The sequence below is a fragment of the Ochotona princeps genome, chromosome 17 (assembly GCF_030435755.1).
Source record: "Ochotona princeps isolate mOchPri1 chromosome 17, mOchPri1.hap1, whole genome shotgun sequence".
Lineage (NCBI taxonomy): Eukaryota > Metazoa > Chordata > Mammalia > Lagomorpha > Ochotonidae > Ochotona > Ochotona princeps.
In genome coordinates, this window is record NC_080848.1 from 47,744,093 (window position 1) to 47,765,702 (window position 21,610).

Below are 21,610 nucleotides of genomic sequence, written 5' to 3' on the forward strand. Positions count from 1 at the left end.
TTCTTTGAGTCTAGACATGAAACAATGCATCAAGATTTTTCGCTTTTAAGGATTTCAGGGTGAGAATAGTCACACCTTGATCCATTTCCAGGGAGCAACTTGAGGTTTTTGAACTTTGAGTCGGGAAGAGATACTCAACAGTTACAATTTTCTGCAGTGTTTTCATCACAGAGATTCAACAGGTGAAAATAAGCTTAAAGATGGAAAATAGCAAAGTGTGAAAGACGCAGTGAAGTTTTTGAGTGTTTTCTACCATCCTTTACAGTTATTTATTTATTTGATAGGCACAGTGTTTGCATCACTGGGTCACTCCTCCAATGACCGTGATGACTGATACTCACCAGCAGGCCAAGTCTGGGCTCCAGGAATCCAATCTTGGTGTCCCACTTGGATGGCAGGAATCCAGTTACTCAAGCCATCCCTACTTCCTTCCAGGGCATGCAGTAGCAGGAAGTTGGAGTAAGGAGCCTGGTTTTCAATGTGCAACCAGTGTCTTAACTTGTAGACTATATGCCTGCCTCTATAATCTAGTTTTTATTTGCAGCTGAGATGAACTACTAGCTTCTAAAGCTCCCGAACATTTCACAGTCGCCCCTTGCACTCCCAGGGTGAACCAGTTCCAGTACACCTCCAGCAGTCAAGTCTCACAGCTTGGTGCCTTGCCTGCTGCTGAGGGCGGCACAGTGTTCAAGGATTGCCGAAACCACCACAAGCTAAAGATGTGGAGTTTACAATTTTCTTTGATGTGCTTTGATTTTTTTCTTGACAAAATTTTGACATCTTCCCTCTTGTAGCAAAATACACAGGCTCATTTTTATAATACGATGAAGACCCTTTTGGCTTGTCTGCAATGAAATGCTGGGAGAAACCAGTCTTTTCAGACCAATTAGTGTCTTTTTAGCTGTAAGTTATTATTTCTTTTTTTATATTTATTTTTATTGGACAATCAGATATACAGAGAGGAGGAGAGACTGAGGGGAAGATCTTCCATCTGCTGATTCACTCCCCAAGTGACCTCAGTGGTTGGAGCTGAGCCAATCTGAAGCCAGGAACTTCTTCTGGGTCTCCCACATGGGTGCAGGTTCCCAAGGCTCTGGACTGTCCTCGGCTGCTTTCCCAGGCCACAAGCAGGGAGCTGGATGGGAAGTGGGGTTGCGGGATTAGAACTGGCACCCATCTGGGATCCCAGCATGTGTGAGATGGGACTTTAGCCCCTAGGCTATTGCGCTGGACCCCTACTGTAAGTTCTATTTGAAAGATTAATGCATGGTTTCTATGGAATCTTGGAAGGCAGATTATAGAATGTTTTCAAATCTCAAAATGTCCGGTCTTTGAAGCAACCTTGGCTTACCATGCATATTACACTTAAAAATGTCTTCTTGTAGCTTTCAAATTGTGACAAACACAAAAAATTGAAGCTGTGTTCTCTTAGTTCCTTGGTGATATAAAAAATTTTTTTGAATACAAAATACAATCCACAGCCAGATACTGTCTGTAACCCAACAGTCAGCATTTTATGATCCTTAACAACATCTGTCTACATACCTTTATCTCCTTTAGATTGTTAAGTTCTTTCTACTGCTGTTACTATGAGTTGTCATTGATGACTAATTTATGACACAGGACTTCTGGTAAACGGAACTTTAAGGTTAAATTTAAGGAAAGTCTCAGCTCACATAATGAAAATATTTAAGCCACAGAGACCAAATTAATTGCTCAGCGTTCTCATTTGCTGTGGTGGTTCCAGAATATTCTATAACACAACTCACCTGATCAAGCTCACCTGGGTCTGTATTTCTTGAGTTTCCCTTGAGTTGCATTTATGCCTGGTAGAAAAGAAGCAGTGTGTTAGCTTTTATGTTTTTAAAAATTTCACTTATTTGTGGGCCTGGCGCGATAGCGTAGTCGTTGAAGTCCTCACCTTGTGCGTGTGCCGGGATCCCATACGGATGCTGGTTCTAGTCCTGGCAGTCCCACTTCCCAAACAGCTCCCTGCCTGTGGCCTGGAAAAGCAGTCGCGGTCTGCCCAAAAGCTTTGGAACCCTGCACCTGCATAGGAGACCTGGAAGAAGCTTCTGGCTCCTGAATTTGGATCAGCTCAGCTCCGGTTATTGCAGTCACTTGGGGAGTGAACCATTGGACCAAAAATCTTCCTCTCTGTCTCTCCTCCTCTCTGTATATCTGACTTTGCAATAAAAATAAATAAAATCTTTAACAAAAAATTCACTTATTTGTAATGCAGAGTTATACATACATATTGAGGGAGTTACAGAGAAGGAGAGAGAGAGAGAGAGAGAGATTGCCCGTCTGCTGTTTCACTCCCTAAGTGACTGTAACAGCCGGAGCTGGGCCTGTCTGAAGCCAGGAGCCTGGAACTCCATCCAGGTTTACCACGTGGATGTAAGCACCCAAACACTTCTGCCATTCTTAGCTGCTTTCAGGGGCACGTTAGTAGTGAGCAAGATTGGAAGTAGAGCAGCTGTGGACTCAAATGAGAAGATGCTGGTATTACAGCACCAGTCCCCCCGTCCCAGTGTCAATTCTTATAGAATCACTGGATTTTCCCATATAACACTTATAAATGAGCATCCAAGTGTCCATTCATTTTCTGGAAAGGAATCGTTAGAGTACTGGATTGTCTTCTCTTAAGCCTAGTGGAACATCAGCACCTTCATTTTATGTGGTGAGACAAGTTGTGTCGGAGATTGGTCCAGGATCACACCATCAGTTAATGCGCAAAGTGAATCTGCTCCCTCTCCCTTCAAGTATGTTACTGGTTCTTTTTCATTCATTCATTTATTCGCTCATTCACTGTATACTAGCCGAGCACCATAGCCCAAGCCTGACGGCAGGTGCCAAGGCAAAGAAGACTGTATAATAACGTGCACCTGTCTTTATAATAACAGCACACAAGACGTTGTATAATAACAACACACAGGCTTTAGGCCCTACATTGGACTTCAGTTCTATTTCTTTCTGCTACTGTGGACTTGCTCGTGTCACATAACTTTTACATCTCTGAAAAACGAGAAACCTTTAAACAGTTGTGTGGGGTTATTGTGTGAGGTATGGATGCCATGCACAGAGCAGGTGCTGTAGCCAGGACTTCTGTGATTAAGATGGGAAGATCACCGTCCTTATCATTCAGTGATCCCTAGGCTAATGGGAGAGTCAGCAGAAAAAGACCATCAGATAATGGCCTTTGTGGAAACTTGGCACTCCACATAAACTGGAAACGGCAAGCAAAACTGTGACCTTTGGCATAGCATTTAACCTCTTAAAGTTATAGCTCGTATCTCAGCTAGGTGAGGGCCTCTGGAAGTATTTCCAGCAAGGTGTCTCCTGCAATTTCATGTCACGAAAGTGTCTATCCCATGAAAACAGCAGTCCATGATACACACCCCTGATAAACAGCCTAAGTAACATCAGTGAAACACAACAGTACAGCTGTTATCACCTCACTCATGTTGTAAATGTCCAAGACTCTCAATGAATCTATCACACGCCCAGTTAAGTTTCCCAGTCAAGTTCCCGCGAAACTTTTTTTTTCTGTAATGATGACTCTTATGTTAAATTTATTTGGTTCCTGTATCCAGTGTCATTGGCCTTTCCAAAGAGCACTGCTTCCCAGAATAGAATTCAAGGAAAAGTAATGGCATTCGTACTGATGGCATTCATATGAATAAAATGTCATTAAGATGTTTCTAAATAATTTCCAGGAACAATGATAAATTTATTTTGGTGCAAAATGCTTTGTAATCCAGGGATAATTTTCTCATAATATACATTTTCCATTAACTTTTTATAAAAGAAGATTTGTTTTGGAATGTCAAAATCACAGAAAGAGAGAGAGAGAGAGAGAGAGAGAGAGAGAGAGAGAGAACAAGCCAGATTTTTCATCTCTTGGCTCATTGCCCAGATAAAGGGAATGGCCAGGGCAGGGCCAGGCTGAAGCCAGGGACTGGAGGCTTCTTCCAGGTCTCATGTTAGTAGCAGGGATCCAGGTAGCTGGGTCAACTGCTGCTGCTTTTCCCAGGCCATTAGGAGGGAGCAGCCCACTGTGGCCTCAATTGGCTGCCTGGATGTGTCTGTGAGTATGCTCTGATGAACACTCTTCAGGAAATAAAACCCAACCTCCCTCGCTGGTCCCCACATGTGGGCATTGTGGCCATCAGCTTCAGGATGCCTGGATTGACAAGCCCAGATGTCACTCTTTATAATATATCTATATGCTATTATTTGTTTTGTTTTATGTAATTAATTAATCAAATTTATTTGTTTTATTTGAAATTCTGATTTTCATAGAGAAGGAGACACAGAGAGAAGGATTTTCCACCCACTGGTTCACTCCCTAAATAAAGCAACAGCTAGAGCTGAGTCAATCCACAGCCAGGAGGAGAATCTTCTGGGTCCCCCATGTGGGTGCAGGGTCCCCAAATTTGAGTCATCCTCTACTGCTTTCCTAGGCCATAAAGCAGGGAGCTGAATGGAAGTGGAGCACCTGGGACACAAACCGGCATCCATACAGGATCCTGGCGCTTGAACGTGGAGTATTAGCCTGTTGTGCCATGGCACTGGCCTGGGACACATTGAATTCTAAGTGTTCATGCTGATCAGCTTCCCCAGCTGTGTCCTGTGGCCCGCGAGTGCCCTTGGAACTGTTCACAAGTGTGCTGAATTTTACCATGTCCATAGCGGTTAGAATCCCGCAGCCAAGTGTAAATTGGCACATCAAAGTCTACAATTCTCATGTTAACTGAAACTTTTTTCACTCCAGAAGTGCACACATGTGCTTGATTGTACAGCTATTATTTGCAGACTGGGTTGAATGGTTCAGGGAACACACTTTGGGAAACACCAGTCTAAAGCAATAAGAATTCTCTTTTTTCCTGTGCTAAAGAACTGAGCAAAGGGTCCCTACTCTTTGATTCTTAGTCTCCACGCAGAGTCCCTCTTGTGATGGAAGGAGGCACCACACTCCCTGCTCACCCCTTCACTTGTTTGTTGGCCAGCCTCCCTACACCTCCCTCCCTTCTCTGCTTTGCCCTCTTGGGTGAGCTGAAGTTCATCTACCATCTTCTTAAATGCTCTTGCAGGTGTCTGAAGGATCTTGGGCCCCTAATCTAAGTCGCTGGTGCTTTTGTGGCTCCCTTGAACTTTGTGTGAATCTCAAACATCACCAGGAGGAACTCCTTAAGGTTCTGCTTAAACTCTCCTGGACCTGAACACTTTGCTTTGTTGGGAGAGCAGTCATTCACCCATTCAGAGAGTATGACATTGTTTAGATGGTTTATTGAAGGTGCTTACATCTATAAAAGTTGACTTTAAACTTTAGCAGTCCAGTAGAGGACTTTACCCCAGCGGCAGCCTTATCTGCTGCTGTCCTTCTCAGATAACACATCAGCATTGACTCACCGCAATGTCAGGGCGGCTGTGCTTTCTTCTCACAAAACGGCCTGCACATGCCAATTACAGGCACTATCGCGCAGAGCTAGTTCTGGATGCCTGGGACTGTGCTTCCTCCAATGTATCATTTATTTCAGGGTTATAAGGAGAGAGCCCTGGGTTTAAGAGAGTGGCTCTTCCTCTTGTAGCCTGCATGATCCTGGTGAAGCCACCTGATCTCCAAACTTCCACTGTCTCATTTGGATATTGGAACTATGAACAGTCACTCCTGTAGTTTTATTGGGGAGCAATAATGGGAATTTTTGCAGTATGTAAAAATCCTGGTATCATATATGATCTATGAGACAGACAGCAATGAATACTAACCAAGGAGGTGGTGTTGTGGTACAGCAAGCGAGGCCACTGCATGTGCTGCTGGTATGCCTGATCTGAGTGCCACTGCAAGTTTTGACTTACTCTCCCTCTGGTCCTGGGAATGTAGCAGATGGTCTCCCAGGTACTTGAACCCCTATCACCCATGTGGAGGGCCTGGGTGAAGTTCTTGGCTCCTGGCTTCAGCCTGGTTAAGCTCTAGTTGATGTAGTCATTTGGGGGAGTGAACCAATGTGTGAGATCTCTCTTCTCCCCATCCCCCATCATACCACATTTCCAACCAAAAAATATTCTAAATCTTAACTACAGCTGGCAGGATTCCAATATGATGGTGTTGTGTGTGCACACATGCATGTATGGTGTGCTCAGTGTTGGAGACAGAAATAAAAATCAATAAATGCAGCAGCAAATGGATTGCCACTGTTCCCCTCCTTACCTATGGGGGATGTATTCCAAGATCCCCAGTGGATGCCTAAAATCAAGGACAGTTCTGAATCCTACATATATAATAGTTAATCTCTTACTGTGCCTAATTCATAAATAAGACTTTACCTTAGGGGTGTGTGTGTGTGTGTGTGTGTGTGTGTGTATGGGGAAAAACAGGCTGCTGAGAAAAGCAAGATGGGCTAATACAATACAGGTTGCTTTGCCTTGTACTGTGAGCAGAGACAAGTCAATGTTGTAGGAAGTCTCCACCGTAAAACAAAGCTGAGGGGGAGGCTCTACTTCGTAAGCCTGGCAACTGGTTAATCATGCAATAATTTGTTAAGAAAACATCTATGTAATTTTTTAAAGATTTTTTTTTCTTTAAAAGGCATATTTTTACAGAGGATTAAGGAGAAACAGAGAAAGAGAGAGAGAGAGAGCTCTTCCATCTGCTGGTTCACTCTCCAAATGGATGCAGTGGTCAGACGTGAGCTAATCCAAAGCCAGGAGCCAGGAGCCAGGAGCTTCTTCCAGGTCTCCCACTCAGGTGCAGGGTCCCAAGCACTTGGGCCATCCTCTGCTGCTCTCCCAAGATGCATTAGCAGGGAGCTGGATAGGAAGCAGTGCAGCCAGCACTGTAACTGTCACTCAGATGTGGGGATATTGGCTTTGCCAGGTGTCACTGCAACAAAATCAGGCCCAGACTTGTCCCATGATGCTCAACCAACACACCTCTAGGGATGTGTGTAGACAAAGCTCTTTCTCGCTTGCAGGTTAACTTCAGGAGCTGCTGGAAGCTGCTTAAGCAGGTTTCTCAGGGGGCAGACAGTTTTTTGACATGTAACTGAGTCGGGGTGGAAAGTGGCGAGCCACAAGATCTTCTCCAGGTTGGCGTTGTGGTATAACATGCTACTTAAGCCTCTGCCTGTGGTGCTGGTATCCCATATGGAAACTAGTTTGAGTCCCAGATGCTCCACTTCTGATCCAGCTCCATACTAAGGTGTCTGGGAAAGCAGCGGAAGATAGCCCATGTGCTTGGGTCCTTGAATCCATGTAGGAGACGCCAAAGAAGCTCTTGGCTCCTGGCTTCGGACAGGCCCAACTGCAGCTGATGCAGCCATCTTGAGAGTATACCAGCGGATGGAAGACTCTCTCTCTCTCCTCTTCCCCTTCTCTTTCTCTGTCTTTCAAATTAAATAAATGAGTCTTTACACAGTTGATTTATCCCGTATCTCTTGTTTGCTTATAGTCTTCTCCTAACCTGAAGTATAAATGCAGCTTACAAAATTCATGGACTGTGTCATTCAACAGTTCAAATTGTCTTCTAATGGCTTCCATATTCAAGTCAGCCACTTACTGCCTTCGATAGTCAACATGCCCACGAGCGCTGCCAATTGACTGTCGAAGGCAGTAAGTGGCTGACTTAAATATGGAAGCCATTAGAAGACGATCTGATCTTTTGAATGACACAGTCCATGACACCTGTTCTAGAACAGTGGCCAGGCTTGTGGCCCAAAGAATCAACATGGTTGCATTTACTGTAGTGTGCTTAGCCTATTGGTATTGGCAAGGTCCCTCTGGAATTCTGAGAGTCAGTGCAAAATGAGAATCAATATGAAATGCAGCATACTGCACATGAGAAAAAGCCAAACACTATCTATTATCTATCTATCTATCTATCTATCTATCTATCTATCTTGTATCTGGAGTACTGAATAAAGCCACCACCTACAAATGCAGGCATTCCATATGGGAGCTGGTTTGAGTCCCAGCTGCTCAGCCTCTGCTCCAGATCCCTGCTAGTGCACATGAGAAAAGTTGTGGAAGATGGCGCAAGGATTTGGGTCCCTACCACCCACATGAGAGATCTGGCTGAAGCTCCTGATTCTAGCCTGGCTTAGCCCTGGTTGTTGCCTCTGTCAGGGGAGTGTGATTTAGTGGATGGAAGATGCATTCTTCTCAATAATGCTGACTCTAAAATATAAATAAGCTTTTAAAAATAGTAAACAAACAAACAAACCCATTCAGCAATAGAGTAGGACCAGCAGTGCCCCTGTGTGAGATACGGTGGCCTTGTTTTGCCTTTTCTCAGCCCTACATCCTGGCTAACAAGTAGTTTCTGATCATTGCAAGTCTTCATTTTTCTACCTGGGAAATATAGTCTGTGCTTATCTGTGATGTTAGAGGGACCAGGTTGCTCAATGTAACCCCTAATGCTGACATTCTAACATGTTTCCTTAGAATCCTGAGTCCAGTTGGCCTGCACTAGCCTTTGATACACCCAGAACATAGGCAGAACCAAGTTTCTGAACTGGCAAAGCTGAGACCCACCCTAGGACCAGCAGTTACTTCGCTGAAGCCCCTTGGTGAAGATCTGCCTTATCCTGGCCAGTCTCCTGGTTTCACCCTGAAGGGTAGCGTTTTACACAGGGGATTACCCCACCCCTAAACGCAAGAATCACGACTGTTTTCTTTAGCATTAATAGTTTCCCCTGTCGCTCAGTGAGTTCTGCCACTCACGCAGTCTCGTGGAGGGTAGACGTGAGTTTTAGGGTTAAGTCTATTCCAGGGCGGGCTTGTCCGAATACATTCACTTCTCCCAGTCTGTAACAGGTGCAGCGGTACAGGCTTGCCAGCATTCCAGGAGAAGTACTAAAGCTCCACACAGCTCCGGTGCATCCCAGAATGGATCATGAAGCTCTCAACTTCAAGAGCTCTGAATCAGGTGTCCGGAATGCTGGCGGCCTCTCCCAGTCATTTGCCAGTCCCAGCGGTTCTCTCAGAGAGGTAACGGTTGCTAAGTACGAGAGCGTCCCCGGCAACCGCTGCCGCCGGGTGTCCCCCTTGCCCCTGCTTGGCCAATCAGATGTCAGCGAGCCGGCCACGGCGGTCTTTGAGTGGCCACGGGCGCAGACGTCACAGAAGGGGAAGGCGGGACCAGGGGGTCGGAGTTTGATGTGAGTCGTAGGTAGGTGCTGGGGAGGCGACCCTTCCTTGCTCGCCGTCTCTTCTCCGCCCCTCGCCTGGCACCCGCTGACAGGTGAGTGGTCCGCTCCTCTCGGCCTGCTGGCCGTCCCTTTCGCCTACCAATATTCCAGTGTCTGACCTTGGGTGGGGGTCCCGGTGACCCTGGGATTCCAGTGTCTGACCTCGAATGGGGGTCGCGTTGACCCCGGGATTCCTCTCCACCCCACTTGGCGCCCATGTCTACCTCGCCTTCCATCCTCACGCAACAGCCACACCTGTTAGCGGTGCTTTTCCTAACCCTGTCCCTTGCCCACCCCTCCTGCTGCCTCACTCCCCGGTCTCAGGACACCTGCTGCGGAGAGGCAGAGTGGAGGAGAGGCCCTTGCAGGTGTTGGCCCATGGAGCCCTCCCAGGTCAGTCGTCTTTGGGCTGTACAGCTCTCACTTGTGTTTTAGTAAAAGAGACCAAGTCCTCCTGGATTGCTTAAGGTGTTACAGATAAAGAAAACAATTGTTAAACAATGCTTGAAATGATTGGCTTGGTCGTGGTGGAATTTCCTAGCAGGGGAAAGTGTTTTGCTGTATCGTTTCTCTTTCTAATTTAGAAGTGAAATACTTGACACCCTAAGCTTGCACCTGCGGATCCTGTCCCAAGTGTAGGCACAAATAGGCAGCTGTTGGAAATTCTCTTGCTCTTTCATTCCATCCAAGGCTCACCTACAAGAATCCAGCGTTTTCCAGTTAGGTGTTTATCTAAGACCTTACAGTTAGCGCTGTGTTTCGCGTTTCTGTGTGCCCACAGCCGTTCATTTTATCTGTGATTTTGTCCCTCTTGTACAACTTGATCACAAATTGTGTGGGCAGCCCCTTCCCAGTGGACTTTCCCGTTGCTCCCTTTACAGATGTTAGAATGATATGTATATTTTTTGCCCTCTTCCCTTTGTGCCCATGCGTGTTTTTCTGTGGGTCTATGCCAAGGAGGGTAATGGCTGAGTCACAGCAAGTGAACAATTTCAGCTCTACCACGTGGCTCTCCCATGCACACTCCTTCCTCCCTTATCAGTGAATAGAGTTCTTGGCCACACTTGTGATTTTTGGCTTTTAATTGAATGAGAGAAATCGCTCAACTTTGCTTGTATTCTTAGTTAAGCACGAATGAAAGCAGTGACTTCACCATGAAAACGCACACACACAGGATTCTGGTATTTGTCCGCACATTGGTAGAAGTATTTTATTTCTGTTCTAGTTTCTAAAACCGTAGGTGAGTGCAGCAAGAGGAACGGAAGGGAAGATTTTGCACCCAAATAATGGATTTATTTGCAAGACCCAGTGACAGAGAGAGTGAAAGTGCTTCCACTTGCTGTTTTACTCTCCTGGTGGCCACCATGATCTGGGCTGGACCAGACCAAAACCAAGATGCCAGAACTCCATCTGGTTCGCCCACATGCATGGCAGGGACCCTAGCCCTCTCACCATCAACTGCTGTTCTCCCAGATGCTCGAGTAGAAATGTGGGATTGGAAACAGAGCAGCGAGGACTGGAATCAGCCATCCAACATGGAAGACCAGCATTGCAGGTGGCCACTTAATTTGCTGCACCACAACATAGGCTATCAAGGGACTTCTCGGAGCCTTTGCTGTCTATGCTTGTCCCTGGTTGGAGGCAGGGTGTGGGACATGTCACACCAACTTTGTCTAGTTGTGTGTTCTGTACAGAATGGTCTGCAGTCATGTTTTAAAAAATATAGAATAATTGTGTATTTGTGGGCTATCGTATGACATTACAATGTATGTGTGCAAGGTTTACTGATGAAAACAAGGGAATTCACATTTTCCCTGATTCGACTTTACTTTCTGATTGCAGGCTTAGAGCTCTTGTGTATTTTTTGGTCATAAAGTATATGCTGGTTTATTGTGAACTGCAGTGTCCCTACTTTGTGGTGTCACACCAGGAAACTGTTCCTTTGATCTGACTCTTAACTTGGTCCTCACGAATCCAGATTCCCTCTGTGCCTCTTATGGCTTCCGGCCTCTGCTACTCACCATTCTGTATTGAGATTTGAAGGTTTTCACAATTAGTCACAGTCTATGAAATTTGTCTATCTGGTTCTGGCTTTATTGCATTTGATACGATGTTCTCTAATCATATCCATTTTCCTGCAAAAAACATAATTTCATTAAAAAAGGATTTGTTTGAAATGGAAGGAGAAACACACACACACACACACACACTCACACACACACTCACACGGAGAAATCTTTCATCTGCTTGTTCATTTCCTAGTTGACCACAATGGCTACGGCTGGGCCAGACCGAAATGAGGCACTTCATCTTGGGGTCCCATGTGGGTGTCAGGAACCCAAACACTTGCATCATCTGCTGCTTTCCCCAGGCCGTTAGCAGGGTTGGAAGTTTAGCAGCTGGGACATGAGCTGGTGTCCATATGAGATGTAGTGTTGCAGCTGGTGGCTTCATGTGCTATGCCACAACACTAGGCCTGGATTTCAATTTTTAAAAAATGATGAGTAATATTCCTTTTTGTGTACAAGCCACATTTTCTTTTCCATTCGTCTTACGGTGGACATCTCAGCTGATTCCTTTATTGTGAGACAGTGCTGCAATAAGTAGACTAGCTATGTCTTTATTAGACTAGGTTCATGTCTTTCTACCTATCTACCTACCTACCTACCTACCTGTCATTTATCTCCAGTGTTGGCATTACTGGGTCATCTGAAAATTTAGTTTCTAGTTTTTAAGTAAAATGTCTTACTGTTTTCTATAGTGGTTGCACTAATTTAGATTTCCACCAACAATATATATGAATTCCCCTTTCTCCACGTACTTGCCTGCCTTTGCTACCCCTTTGTGTTTTTGGTAATAACTATTCTAACAGGGATGAGATGATATCTTACTATGGTTTTGATTGTACATCCCTAATGGTGTGTGTGTGTTTCAAATGTTTCTTTCCTTCTTCCTCCCTTCTTTCATTTTTCCACTCTTTCTTTCCCTTCCCTCTCTTCTAATCCCTTTCCTTTTTTATTTTAAAAGCAGAGAAAAAGAAAGCTTTCACCCACTGGTTCACTCTCCAAATGTCTGCAACATCCAGGGCTGGGACAGGCCAAATCCAGGAGCCTGGGGCTCAACCCACGTTTTCCACATGGGTGGAAGGGACTGAAATAGTTGAATCATGTACCAGCGTCCGGGGTACACTTTAGGAACAAGCTGGATTTGGAAGAGGGGGAGCTGGGAATTGAACCTGATAGTCTGATAGGGACTGTCAGAGTCTCACATGGGAGCTTAACTACTGCATGCCACACATTCCCTCTATAGGTTTTTTTTAATTTATTGATTTTTTTTTAAGTTGGAAAGGTAGATTTACAGAGAGGAGGAGAGACAGAGGAGTGAGATATTTTGTCTGCTAGCTCACTCCTCAAATGGCTGCAATGGAGCTGATCTTCTTACAGGTTTCCCACATAGGTGCAGGGTCCCAAAGCTTTGGGCTATCCTCTGCTACTTTCCTAAGCCATAAGCGGAGAGCTGGATTGTAAGTGGAGCTTACAAACAGGCATCCATATGGGATGTTGGCATTTCCAGGCAGACAAGTAGTCAGTTTAACTATTGTGCCGGCTCTACTTTGTATAGGTTTTCATATTTCAAAACACATAAGCTTTTAAGGTCTTGTTTAAATGTCCTGATAAAAGTTGCTTGTGCAATTTGAAGACAACTTTCTATAAATGTAACTTTCCACCACTTAAAAATTTGTGTGATTGATTCTCTATTTAGCATGTGAGTATTTTTGTAAGACTGTGATAGGATTTTTTTCAGCATGTGAAAAAATATTGACTGCATGCGAAATAAGCCTAGCAAGATGTTTGACTTTGTGGCAAATGCCTCATTGCTTGAAATGACTTCTTTTCGCAACTAAAAATATAATAAAAATAACAATTGCCTGATTTCAGGGGTGAGTCATTACATAGCTATTTTCTAGTTTTTTTTTTTTTGAAAGTTTTCTTTTTTCAGTTTCTTTGCAAATGCGAATTATTTATAACATGAGTTAATGACTTGAGTGTGTGCTGCACATGGCTTCGTGGGAATTGAGTGAGTGAGAATTTAGAGAATAATTGAACTACTGAGAAAGGCACACATCACCAGAGTAAGCTAACGGCTGCTACAAACCTAGGCAACTCTTCCTTCAGAGTCCCACATTCTCCCCGGGGAATATTTTGCACCAGAACTCAGAGCAAAAGTTTTCAACTATGGATTCGATGTCTCTCACTACTATAGAGCTCTCTGGGTTGGCTATCTCTGCTTCAATTGGAGTATCAAACTAAATTGTTATCAGACTAAATGGTTATCACAATATTTCAAAAAATTTTTGGACCATTTTTACTTCTATTGTTAGATTTGGTAAAATAAAGTTGTTTCTTATATGTGGGTGATCTGTGGTAATAGCTTCTGTTTTGTTCCTATTATAATTTTTGGATAGTAACAGCTTCTGTTTCATTCTTAATGTGTTTTTTTGACAGATGTAAAAGAAGTGATTCATCAATTTTACTAATAGGATTTTACTGCTCTTTTTTAAAAATATGTATTTATTTATTTATTTGAAATGCAGCTTTTTACAGAGAGAGAGAAGAGAGGTCTTCCATCTGCTGGTTCACTCCCCCAGATGACTGCAATGGTCAGAACGGGGCTGGTCTTAAGCTGAAAGCCAGGAGCTTCCTCCTGGCTTCCCATTGGATTCAGAGACTTGGGCAATTCTCTGCTGCTTCCCCAGGCATGTTAGCAGGGATCTGGATTGTAAGTGAAACAGCTGCAACATGAACTGGCACCTGTATGGGATGCTGGCATTGCAAGTGGAGGGTTAGGCTGTCATGCCACCATGCTGACCCTGGTTTCTCCCTCCTTTTTTTCTTTATTCTGTTGCATTGATTATTTTTTTAAATTTTATTCTTTCTATTTTAGATTTATTTCCCCCAGCCTTTTGTATTTTATTTTTTTAAATTTTATTTGACGTGAAGAGAGAGAGAAAAAAAAACTTCCACCCACTGATAGAGTCACCAGGTGGCCATGACATGCAGTGTTGCTGGGACTGTGTACTTGTCTTCTCAAAGGTGGCAGAGCCCAAGCTCTTGGGCCATTTTCCATTTTCCAGTGCCATCAGTAGGAAGTTAAATCGACAGCAGAGAAGTTGGGACTCGAACGGGGTATGAGATGCCCATGTGGCTTTACCCACAATGCCAGCCCCCCTTACTGGTTGGATATACAATTTCCATCTTTCAAGTGCATTGAGAATTGCTTTCTGGTTCATAATATGGCCTCCATGGTGAGTTTTCTCGTCACAGTTGGGAATGATATGTAATCTGCTGCTTTGGGTGGAGTGTTTTGTTGTTGTGGATTAGGTCCAGCTAATTGTTCATATTTTCTATGAATCAGTCAATTTTCTGTCTTAATTTTTCTCTGATTTACTGGCAGAAGAGTGTAGAAGTATTCTGTATCCAGTGGTCATTCATCTCTTGCTCATTTTAATGTTGTCAGCTTTTGCCTTATATGTTTGTTGTGTTAATGATGATATAACTAAGGTGATGGTGTCTTCTGACTGATTTATCTCTTTAGTTCTTCCTGTTGATGATACTTCCTGTAAGTCCACTTGGCTTGACAGAAATATAGCCACCTCAGTGTTCTTTTGATTAGTGCTTCATGGTGTATTTTTTAAAATGTATTTTGACTTAAGCTTATCTAAAATAAAAATGATTGAAAATGAGATTTTGTTTATAGACCACCATGTGGTTTGACAGTTGTTTTAAAAAGTAATTTTAATAGGCCCAGCGCCATAGCCTAGTGGCAAAAGCCTGTGCCTTGCATGCACAGGGATCCCTTATGGGCACGGTTTGTATCCCAGCTGTTTCACTTCCCTTCCTGTTTCCTGGGAAAGCAGTGGAGCATGGCCCAGGGCCTTGGACCCTGTACCCACATGGGAGACCTGGAAGAAGCTCCAGGCTCCTGGCTTCAGATTAGCTCAGCTCCGACCGTTGTGACTACTTGGGGAATGAACCAGTGGATGGAAGATCCTTTTCTCTGTCTCTCCTCTCTATAAATCTGACTTTCCAATAATAATAAATGTCTTTGAAAAGTAATTCCAACAATCTGTTTGTTTTAATTGTGCTGTGTAGGTCATTTGCTGTAAATATATTTTTTTCAAGATCGTTGGACTCATATCTCTGCTATTTCAGCATGACTTGACACTGTCAAGATATTGAGAACCTGAAAGAGCTTCATGCAAGTGAACCATTTCTATATTTATTTACGATTTTATAAGTTAAAATTTAGAATTAAAAATATGATTTCTTGTTAAAAAATTAGCATGAGAGCCATATATATATGAAGAAGACATGAGAACTCAGCTGTATCTGAGTTCTCATGTCTTCTTCATTGGGTCCACGGTGAACATGCTGTAAGTCAATTCTGAAAGGATGAGGCGAAAGCATGCAAATTGCATGAGCGTTTGGAGTGAAAATGTGAGAAGCTCTTAGGCCCTCCATGGGTTTCTTAGATCAAGTTTTGAGAACCTCTACTCTAAAACTTGTAAGGTACCATGTTAGCATTTCAGAATCTGTTTAAATAACAGCATTCTATTGCAGTTATAAGCTCTTTATTTCCATCTAAACACCTCCATCATTTATACCATTATTACCACATGATTTCCTGCTAGGCTATAAATGCCACCATGAGTTTTTAGCTGTCTTTAAGTGATTATCTTTTAAAAAATCTGGAAGTTATAGGTCTTTTGTTGCAAAGCATATTAGCTCACACGCCTGCTGTTTCTAACATTCTTGAGTGCTTTGTGCGGATCCAAGTTTCCAGCTGGTATGATTTCCTTTTGCCTGAAGAATTTCCTCTGACAACTCTTGAACTGCAGGTCTATTGCCCCTGCATTCTTTTGGTATGGGGACTGTATAGGGAGAATTTATTTCCTGTTCAATTAAGGGGTTATTCTCATTAGATGCACTCGCAGAATTTCCCCTTCCTCTCAGGGGACTATTGCCATTAGATGTATTCACAGAATTCTAGGCTGACACTTTCTTTCAACACTTTAAAAGTCTTGGTTGATTGCCTTTTGGCTTGGATTGTTTCGGGCGATAGTTTTGCATTAATTCCTACTGAATATGCCTTTTTTGTGTCTGTGATTTTAGACCTTTCTGCTTACGACTGGTTGGGTTATGATGAGCCGTGATGTGATGGTGGTGGCACTAGGGTGTGTAGCTGTGTGTACACGTGTTTGTGTATATTGTGTTTGTGTGTATCCGTGTTCTGTTATCCTCTTGGATACCATGGAACTTCTTAGACCTGGGGATTCATAATTTTCAAGAAGCTTGGGAAATATTAATTCCCCATTTGTCCAGACATGTTCTCCCCTCTCTATGTGACGCTCCGTTGACATGGTGTTAGACCACTGCTGTTGTAGTGTAGGTGCTTTTCCTCGTCTTTCAGTTCAAAACGTTTCTGTGCTCCATTTGGTTAAATTCAAGGTCAACATTGTGAATTCTCTAATGTCTAACCTGAATGCTATCCCACCTAGAGGAATTGTGCAAATATATATCACATATGTGTAAACTGCATGTTTTATCTCTGAAGTCTCACTTCATTCTTTTGCCGTCCATGTCTCTATTTGGTTTTCCAGTGTGTGAAATACTTGTACGTGACTTCTAGTTCTGTTGTGTTTGCCTTCTTTAGGCTTGCTTCTATCGGCTGTATTTGTTTTCTTAATTATAGGAGATGGTTTCCTGCTTCTTCATGTATCTGGCACTTTTTAGCTGGTTGCCGGACATCATGAGGTTACACGTTGGGATGGCAGAAGATATTTGTTTAACCTCTTTGGGACTCGTTTTCAGACTTGGTTCATGTGAGTCTTCACTGCCTCTTCCCCAGGGATAGGTCAGCCCTACTTCTGCTGTGTCAGCACTTTAGAGTCCCCAGTGAATGCTCATGACAATCACCAGTGACTTTCCCATCTGATTAACCTGGGTCAAGAAGCATCTCCACCTTCTGTGCACTTTGGATGCCTTTCAGCCCAGCTGCTAATTCTGCCATCCCTCTTGCCAAGGTCTTGGGCATGGCCCTTGGGGTGTGTGTGTGTGTGTGGCCTATAACAGCCTGGAGCCCTGTGTGGATATCTGGAGTTTCTTTTCTGCAGAATTCATTTATTTTTTTCCTCTAGATTTTGGTTGTCTCAGTCCCCTCCTAATTCTGATCACATTCTGAACTCACAAAGGCCGCCAGGCTCTATCCATCTCTTTATCTCCCTCTGTGGTTTGGACATTGCTTCGGGGCCTGATGCCCTGACAATCAGAGGGTTCATCACCTTTGTCTCTCTTCTCTCTGGGACCAAGGTCCTGTACTAGCTGATATATAGTGTCTAAAAACAGTTGTTTGATAGAAGTCCACCTGGATTTTTGTTTTAACGTATGAGACTGATTCAAGATTTTATGAATTGATCATGGCTAGAGGCATGGCCTATTTGGAATTGTTAAGTGTGTCTTAGGCCACCACACTATTAATGATCTTCACCAAGAATGACACATGACAGTGGGATACTTCAGTGCAGTCTCACCATGGGCTGTCTTTTTCCAAGTGATTTACAAAGAGGTTGGAGTTAAGAGCTTTGATGATGGGTATCAACAAAAAAAGTTGAAATATCAGTGTGAAATATACAGACATGGACGAGGAGTTCCACTTTGGTGAGCTTCAAGCAACTGAGGTTTATGGTTCAGATTAGAGATCCTAATACCCTATCTCTGTTTAAAAGCAAGTCATGGGGCTGGCACTGTGGTGCAGAAGATTAAATCATAGTCTGTAGCACCAGCATCCCGTATGGGTACTAGTGCAAGTCCTGGCTGCCCCATTTCTAATTCAGCTCCCTGAGAATGGGAAAGCAGTGGAAGATGATGGCCCAAATGTTTGGGGCCCCTGCCCCCCTATGGGGGACCTGGATGAAGCTCATGACTGCTGTCTTCATTGTGGCCATTTGGGGAAGTGAACCAGTGGATGGAAGATCTTTCTCTGTCTCTCTGACATCCAAACAAATAAATAAATATTTAGAAAACTCAAATCTTTAAGTGCTTTTGTAAGTATAATCATTTTTTTCTTAGTGCTTATTCACCTCTGTGGGTTCGCATGTCAGCTGGTGGGGCGGGTGGAGCTGATGAGTCTTGTATGGTTCAACACTTGATAACAAGGGTTGAGATATCTCAAGACGCCAGCTCATCAGGTTAGCATGCCACACTGTGGATTTCACGGTTGAAGGCCAAAGTGAGCCTCTGGGATTTTTTTTTTTTTTTGGATCCTTTGATTGTCAAGAATTCACCAATATCACTGAGAGTGGCCCATCCTCACTTGAAGATCCCTGTTAGAAGAAAAGTAAATTATTTCAAGACTTTGCATAGAGAAAGGATTAGAAAAGCAACCTTAAGGACATTAAGGTTTCAAGTTTCTTTGTATTTATTTTTTAAAAGACAATGGATGAGTTTCAAGTGAAAGTGAGGAACTTGGAGTGGTTAGTTAGATTTTTCTTACCATCACACTCTAAGCTTGGTATTAGATGTTTGGGGATGTAGGAGGGAAGGAGTTAGGAAAAAGTCAGGAATCTGTGTGGCAATGATCCATTGACACTGGCCATGGGTAGCTGTTTCACTCTATGGTTTAAGAGGATTTTACAAAGTTGTGCAAATAGAGTAATTTTTGGTTTGAGAGTGGAAGTCCTCAATATAAGGCCATTGAAATAATTTGAGGGATTTCATTTTTTTCCTGGGTAGTGTATAGTGATTTTATTTTCCATTTTAATGAACAAATTTATAGAGATTAATCTTAAAAAAGAAATGATATTCAGATATTGAGAAATATATCTAGCATAAAAATGACCCAAAATTCCAGAGAAAGAAATTGGTAAAAACTTACGTGACTCTGTATGTCCTATAGAGACAAACGTCCCAAATATATGTTGATGTAATTAAAAAACCAAGATGATATTAGAATGATGGAGACAATTCAGCTTTTGCCTTAAAAACTTGGCAGGCATATAAATGGCATATGGAGTACTTCAGAAAGTTCTGGATGAGTGGAATGAAAAGATGAGTTTATTTTGCTATAAAAATGTTTTGAAATCCATGCATGTTTTTTTTTTTAACAAGTTTTTTATGAACATATTTGAAGAACAATCATCTACATGGATTTCAATTTTTCCCTCCAAAACAAACTTATGTTTTAATTCCATTTTGCATGTACCTTTTGGAAATGCCCTTGTATACAAGTACATACATATTGGCATGCGAATAGGAAAAAGTCTAAGAAGGCTCAATTATTAATGAGCTCTATCCTAGTGGTTTCTGTATGAGGAAGTTGAAAAAGCTACCATGTGCCTTCATCCTTACAACTCTGGCTGCTGCAGGCTTTGTATGTTGAAGATGCTGAGGTTGACCAGCGGACAGGAAACGAGGTCAAGTTTATAGCCTGTGTTTACAGGCTGCTGCACCAATCACCATTACCCAGATTGTGTGTTTACTTAGGATGATTTGATGGGGAGAGGGTGAGTGGAATAATCCCTTGCTGCTACTGCTAACAATCCAAAGAAGGACGTGTCAGTAGCATCCTCTGTTATTGATGGATAGAAAAGGCAACTGAGGTACAAAAGAGGCAGTCATTTTCCCAGTGCCACACAGCTAGATTTAAATATCAAGGCCAAGAATGTGTTGGAAGACAGCATTAGTCCTGTAATTGCATAAAAATCCAGAGGTCAGTGTAGAAATAGAAGAAATACCTATGTGTAAATGTGTATATATTAATATAGGATTATATTCTAGGGACACAGAAATGGAAAAAGACTTTTTTGGATTATGGTATCAGTTGGTAACAAACTGAATAGATACCTAGTGCATTAGGGAGCACTGTGGTTGATGCGAAGTTGTATGTACTCCTATTTGTATCATTCAACAGAGGCTAACTTCTGGGACTGCATATTTTTTACCTCTTCATTTATTTTCAAACAGGAGAGAGTTGCAAATAGTGTGCAAGCATCATGGCGCATTTAGGTTCTACACTAACGGCAACTTATGCCCACCCCAGACCGGTACCAACTAACTTTCTACCAGCCATCAGTTCCATGGCGTCAAGCTACAAGGACCGCTTCCCCCATTACAATTTGATCCACAGCCCGAGCCTTCCTTGGAGACCGAGCACATACTACAGGGTAGCTTCCAACTCACCGACCTTGGCTCCATACTGCACGAGATCTCAGAGGGTGGCCGAGAGCACGATGCTGCCCTTCGTCTCCAACAGGACTACGCTGTTCACAAGGTACACTCCTGATGACTGGTACAGGTCCAATCTCACCAACTTTCAAGAGTCGAGCATGTCTCGACATAATTCGGAAAGACTGAGGGTAGATACCTCTCGTTTGATTCAAGACAAGTATCAACAAATCAGGAAAACCCAGGCGGACTCCACCCAAAATCTGGGAGAACGTGTCAACGACATTGGATTTTGGAAATCCGAGATCACTCATGAGATGGATGAGATGATTGGAGAGACAAACGCACTGACTGATGTTAAGAAAAGATTGGAGAGAGCCCTGACGGAGACAGAAGCCCCTCTTCAGGTAAAGATGAGACCATACAAGAAAGTGTTGCTGAGCTTCTGAGGTTGGTTTCACGATACGTGTCCAAGTCAAGCCCCTATCCATAAATCTGTAGTTGGTTTCAATAACGGCAAAGCCATTGCTGTTTTTATACATTATGCTGAACAGCCTGTTTAAGAAAGAATTCTGAATCTAAAGCCAAAAATCAAAACTAGAGATCATGATGGTACTCCACATTTTAAGTGGGGAGGGGGAAATGGCGTATTTTTATCTCTTTAGTAGGCTGCTTTGATTACTGCTGTCCCAGGATTAAGATAAACCATATTTGAGGAAGAAGTTACCCTTCTTGACCAGAAACATCTCCTGTATATAGGCTGAGTATCCCTAATACACCGTGCTTGGGCTACAAGTGTTTTGGAGTGAGATTTTATCTTGGACTACTTGGATATGCATACTGAGATACCATGGGTGTGAGTTCCAAGTCTAAATATGGAATTCAGTGACGTTTCGTGAACACCTTTCACACATAGACTGAAGGCCATTTAATACAGTCTTCTGAAAGAGCCTTGGTTTTGGCTATGACCGTGAGGCCAGCAGTGTTGGATTTTTCACTTGTGGTGTCTTGAACTTTTAGTTCCAGAAGTTGGGACTTCTGGGAAGTCAGGGATGTTTGCTCAATCTGTGTTAGGGTTTCCTTTCAGGGCACACATTTGAAATGATCGAATGAGGGCATGTTAAAGGAGTTTGACTTAAAGAGAGTGGGTGGATCGACTACCAGGGGGAGATAGCAAGCATTTTCTAGTTGGCTCCT

General features: G+C 43.1%; 1 protein-coding gene across 2 annotated transcripts in view; it reads left to right on the plus strand.

Annotated features, from left to right (window-relative positions):
* The first annotated feature begins 9,124 nt into the window (after positions 1-9,124).
* Positions 9,125-21,610, plus strand: part of TEKT3 (tektin 3) — a 40,476-nt gene continuing 27,990 nt past the window's right edge. Inside the window, exons 1-2 of one of the 2 annotated variants that reach the window (XM_004594723.4) lie at positions 9,125-9,244; positions 20,213-20,820. In XM_004594723.4, coding sequence (XP_004594780.2) covers positions 20,242-20,820 — 579 coding nt within the window. In that variant the 5' untranslated portion in view covers positions 9,125-9,244; positions 20,213-20,241. Of the gene's footprint in view, positions 9,245-18,448; positions 18,588-20,212; positions 20,821-21,610 lie in introns of those variants that run through there. The other variant, XM_058676307.1, reaches the window with a different exon arrangement.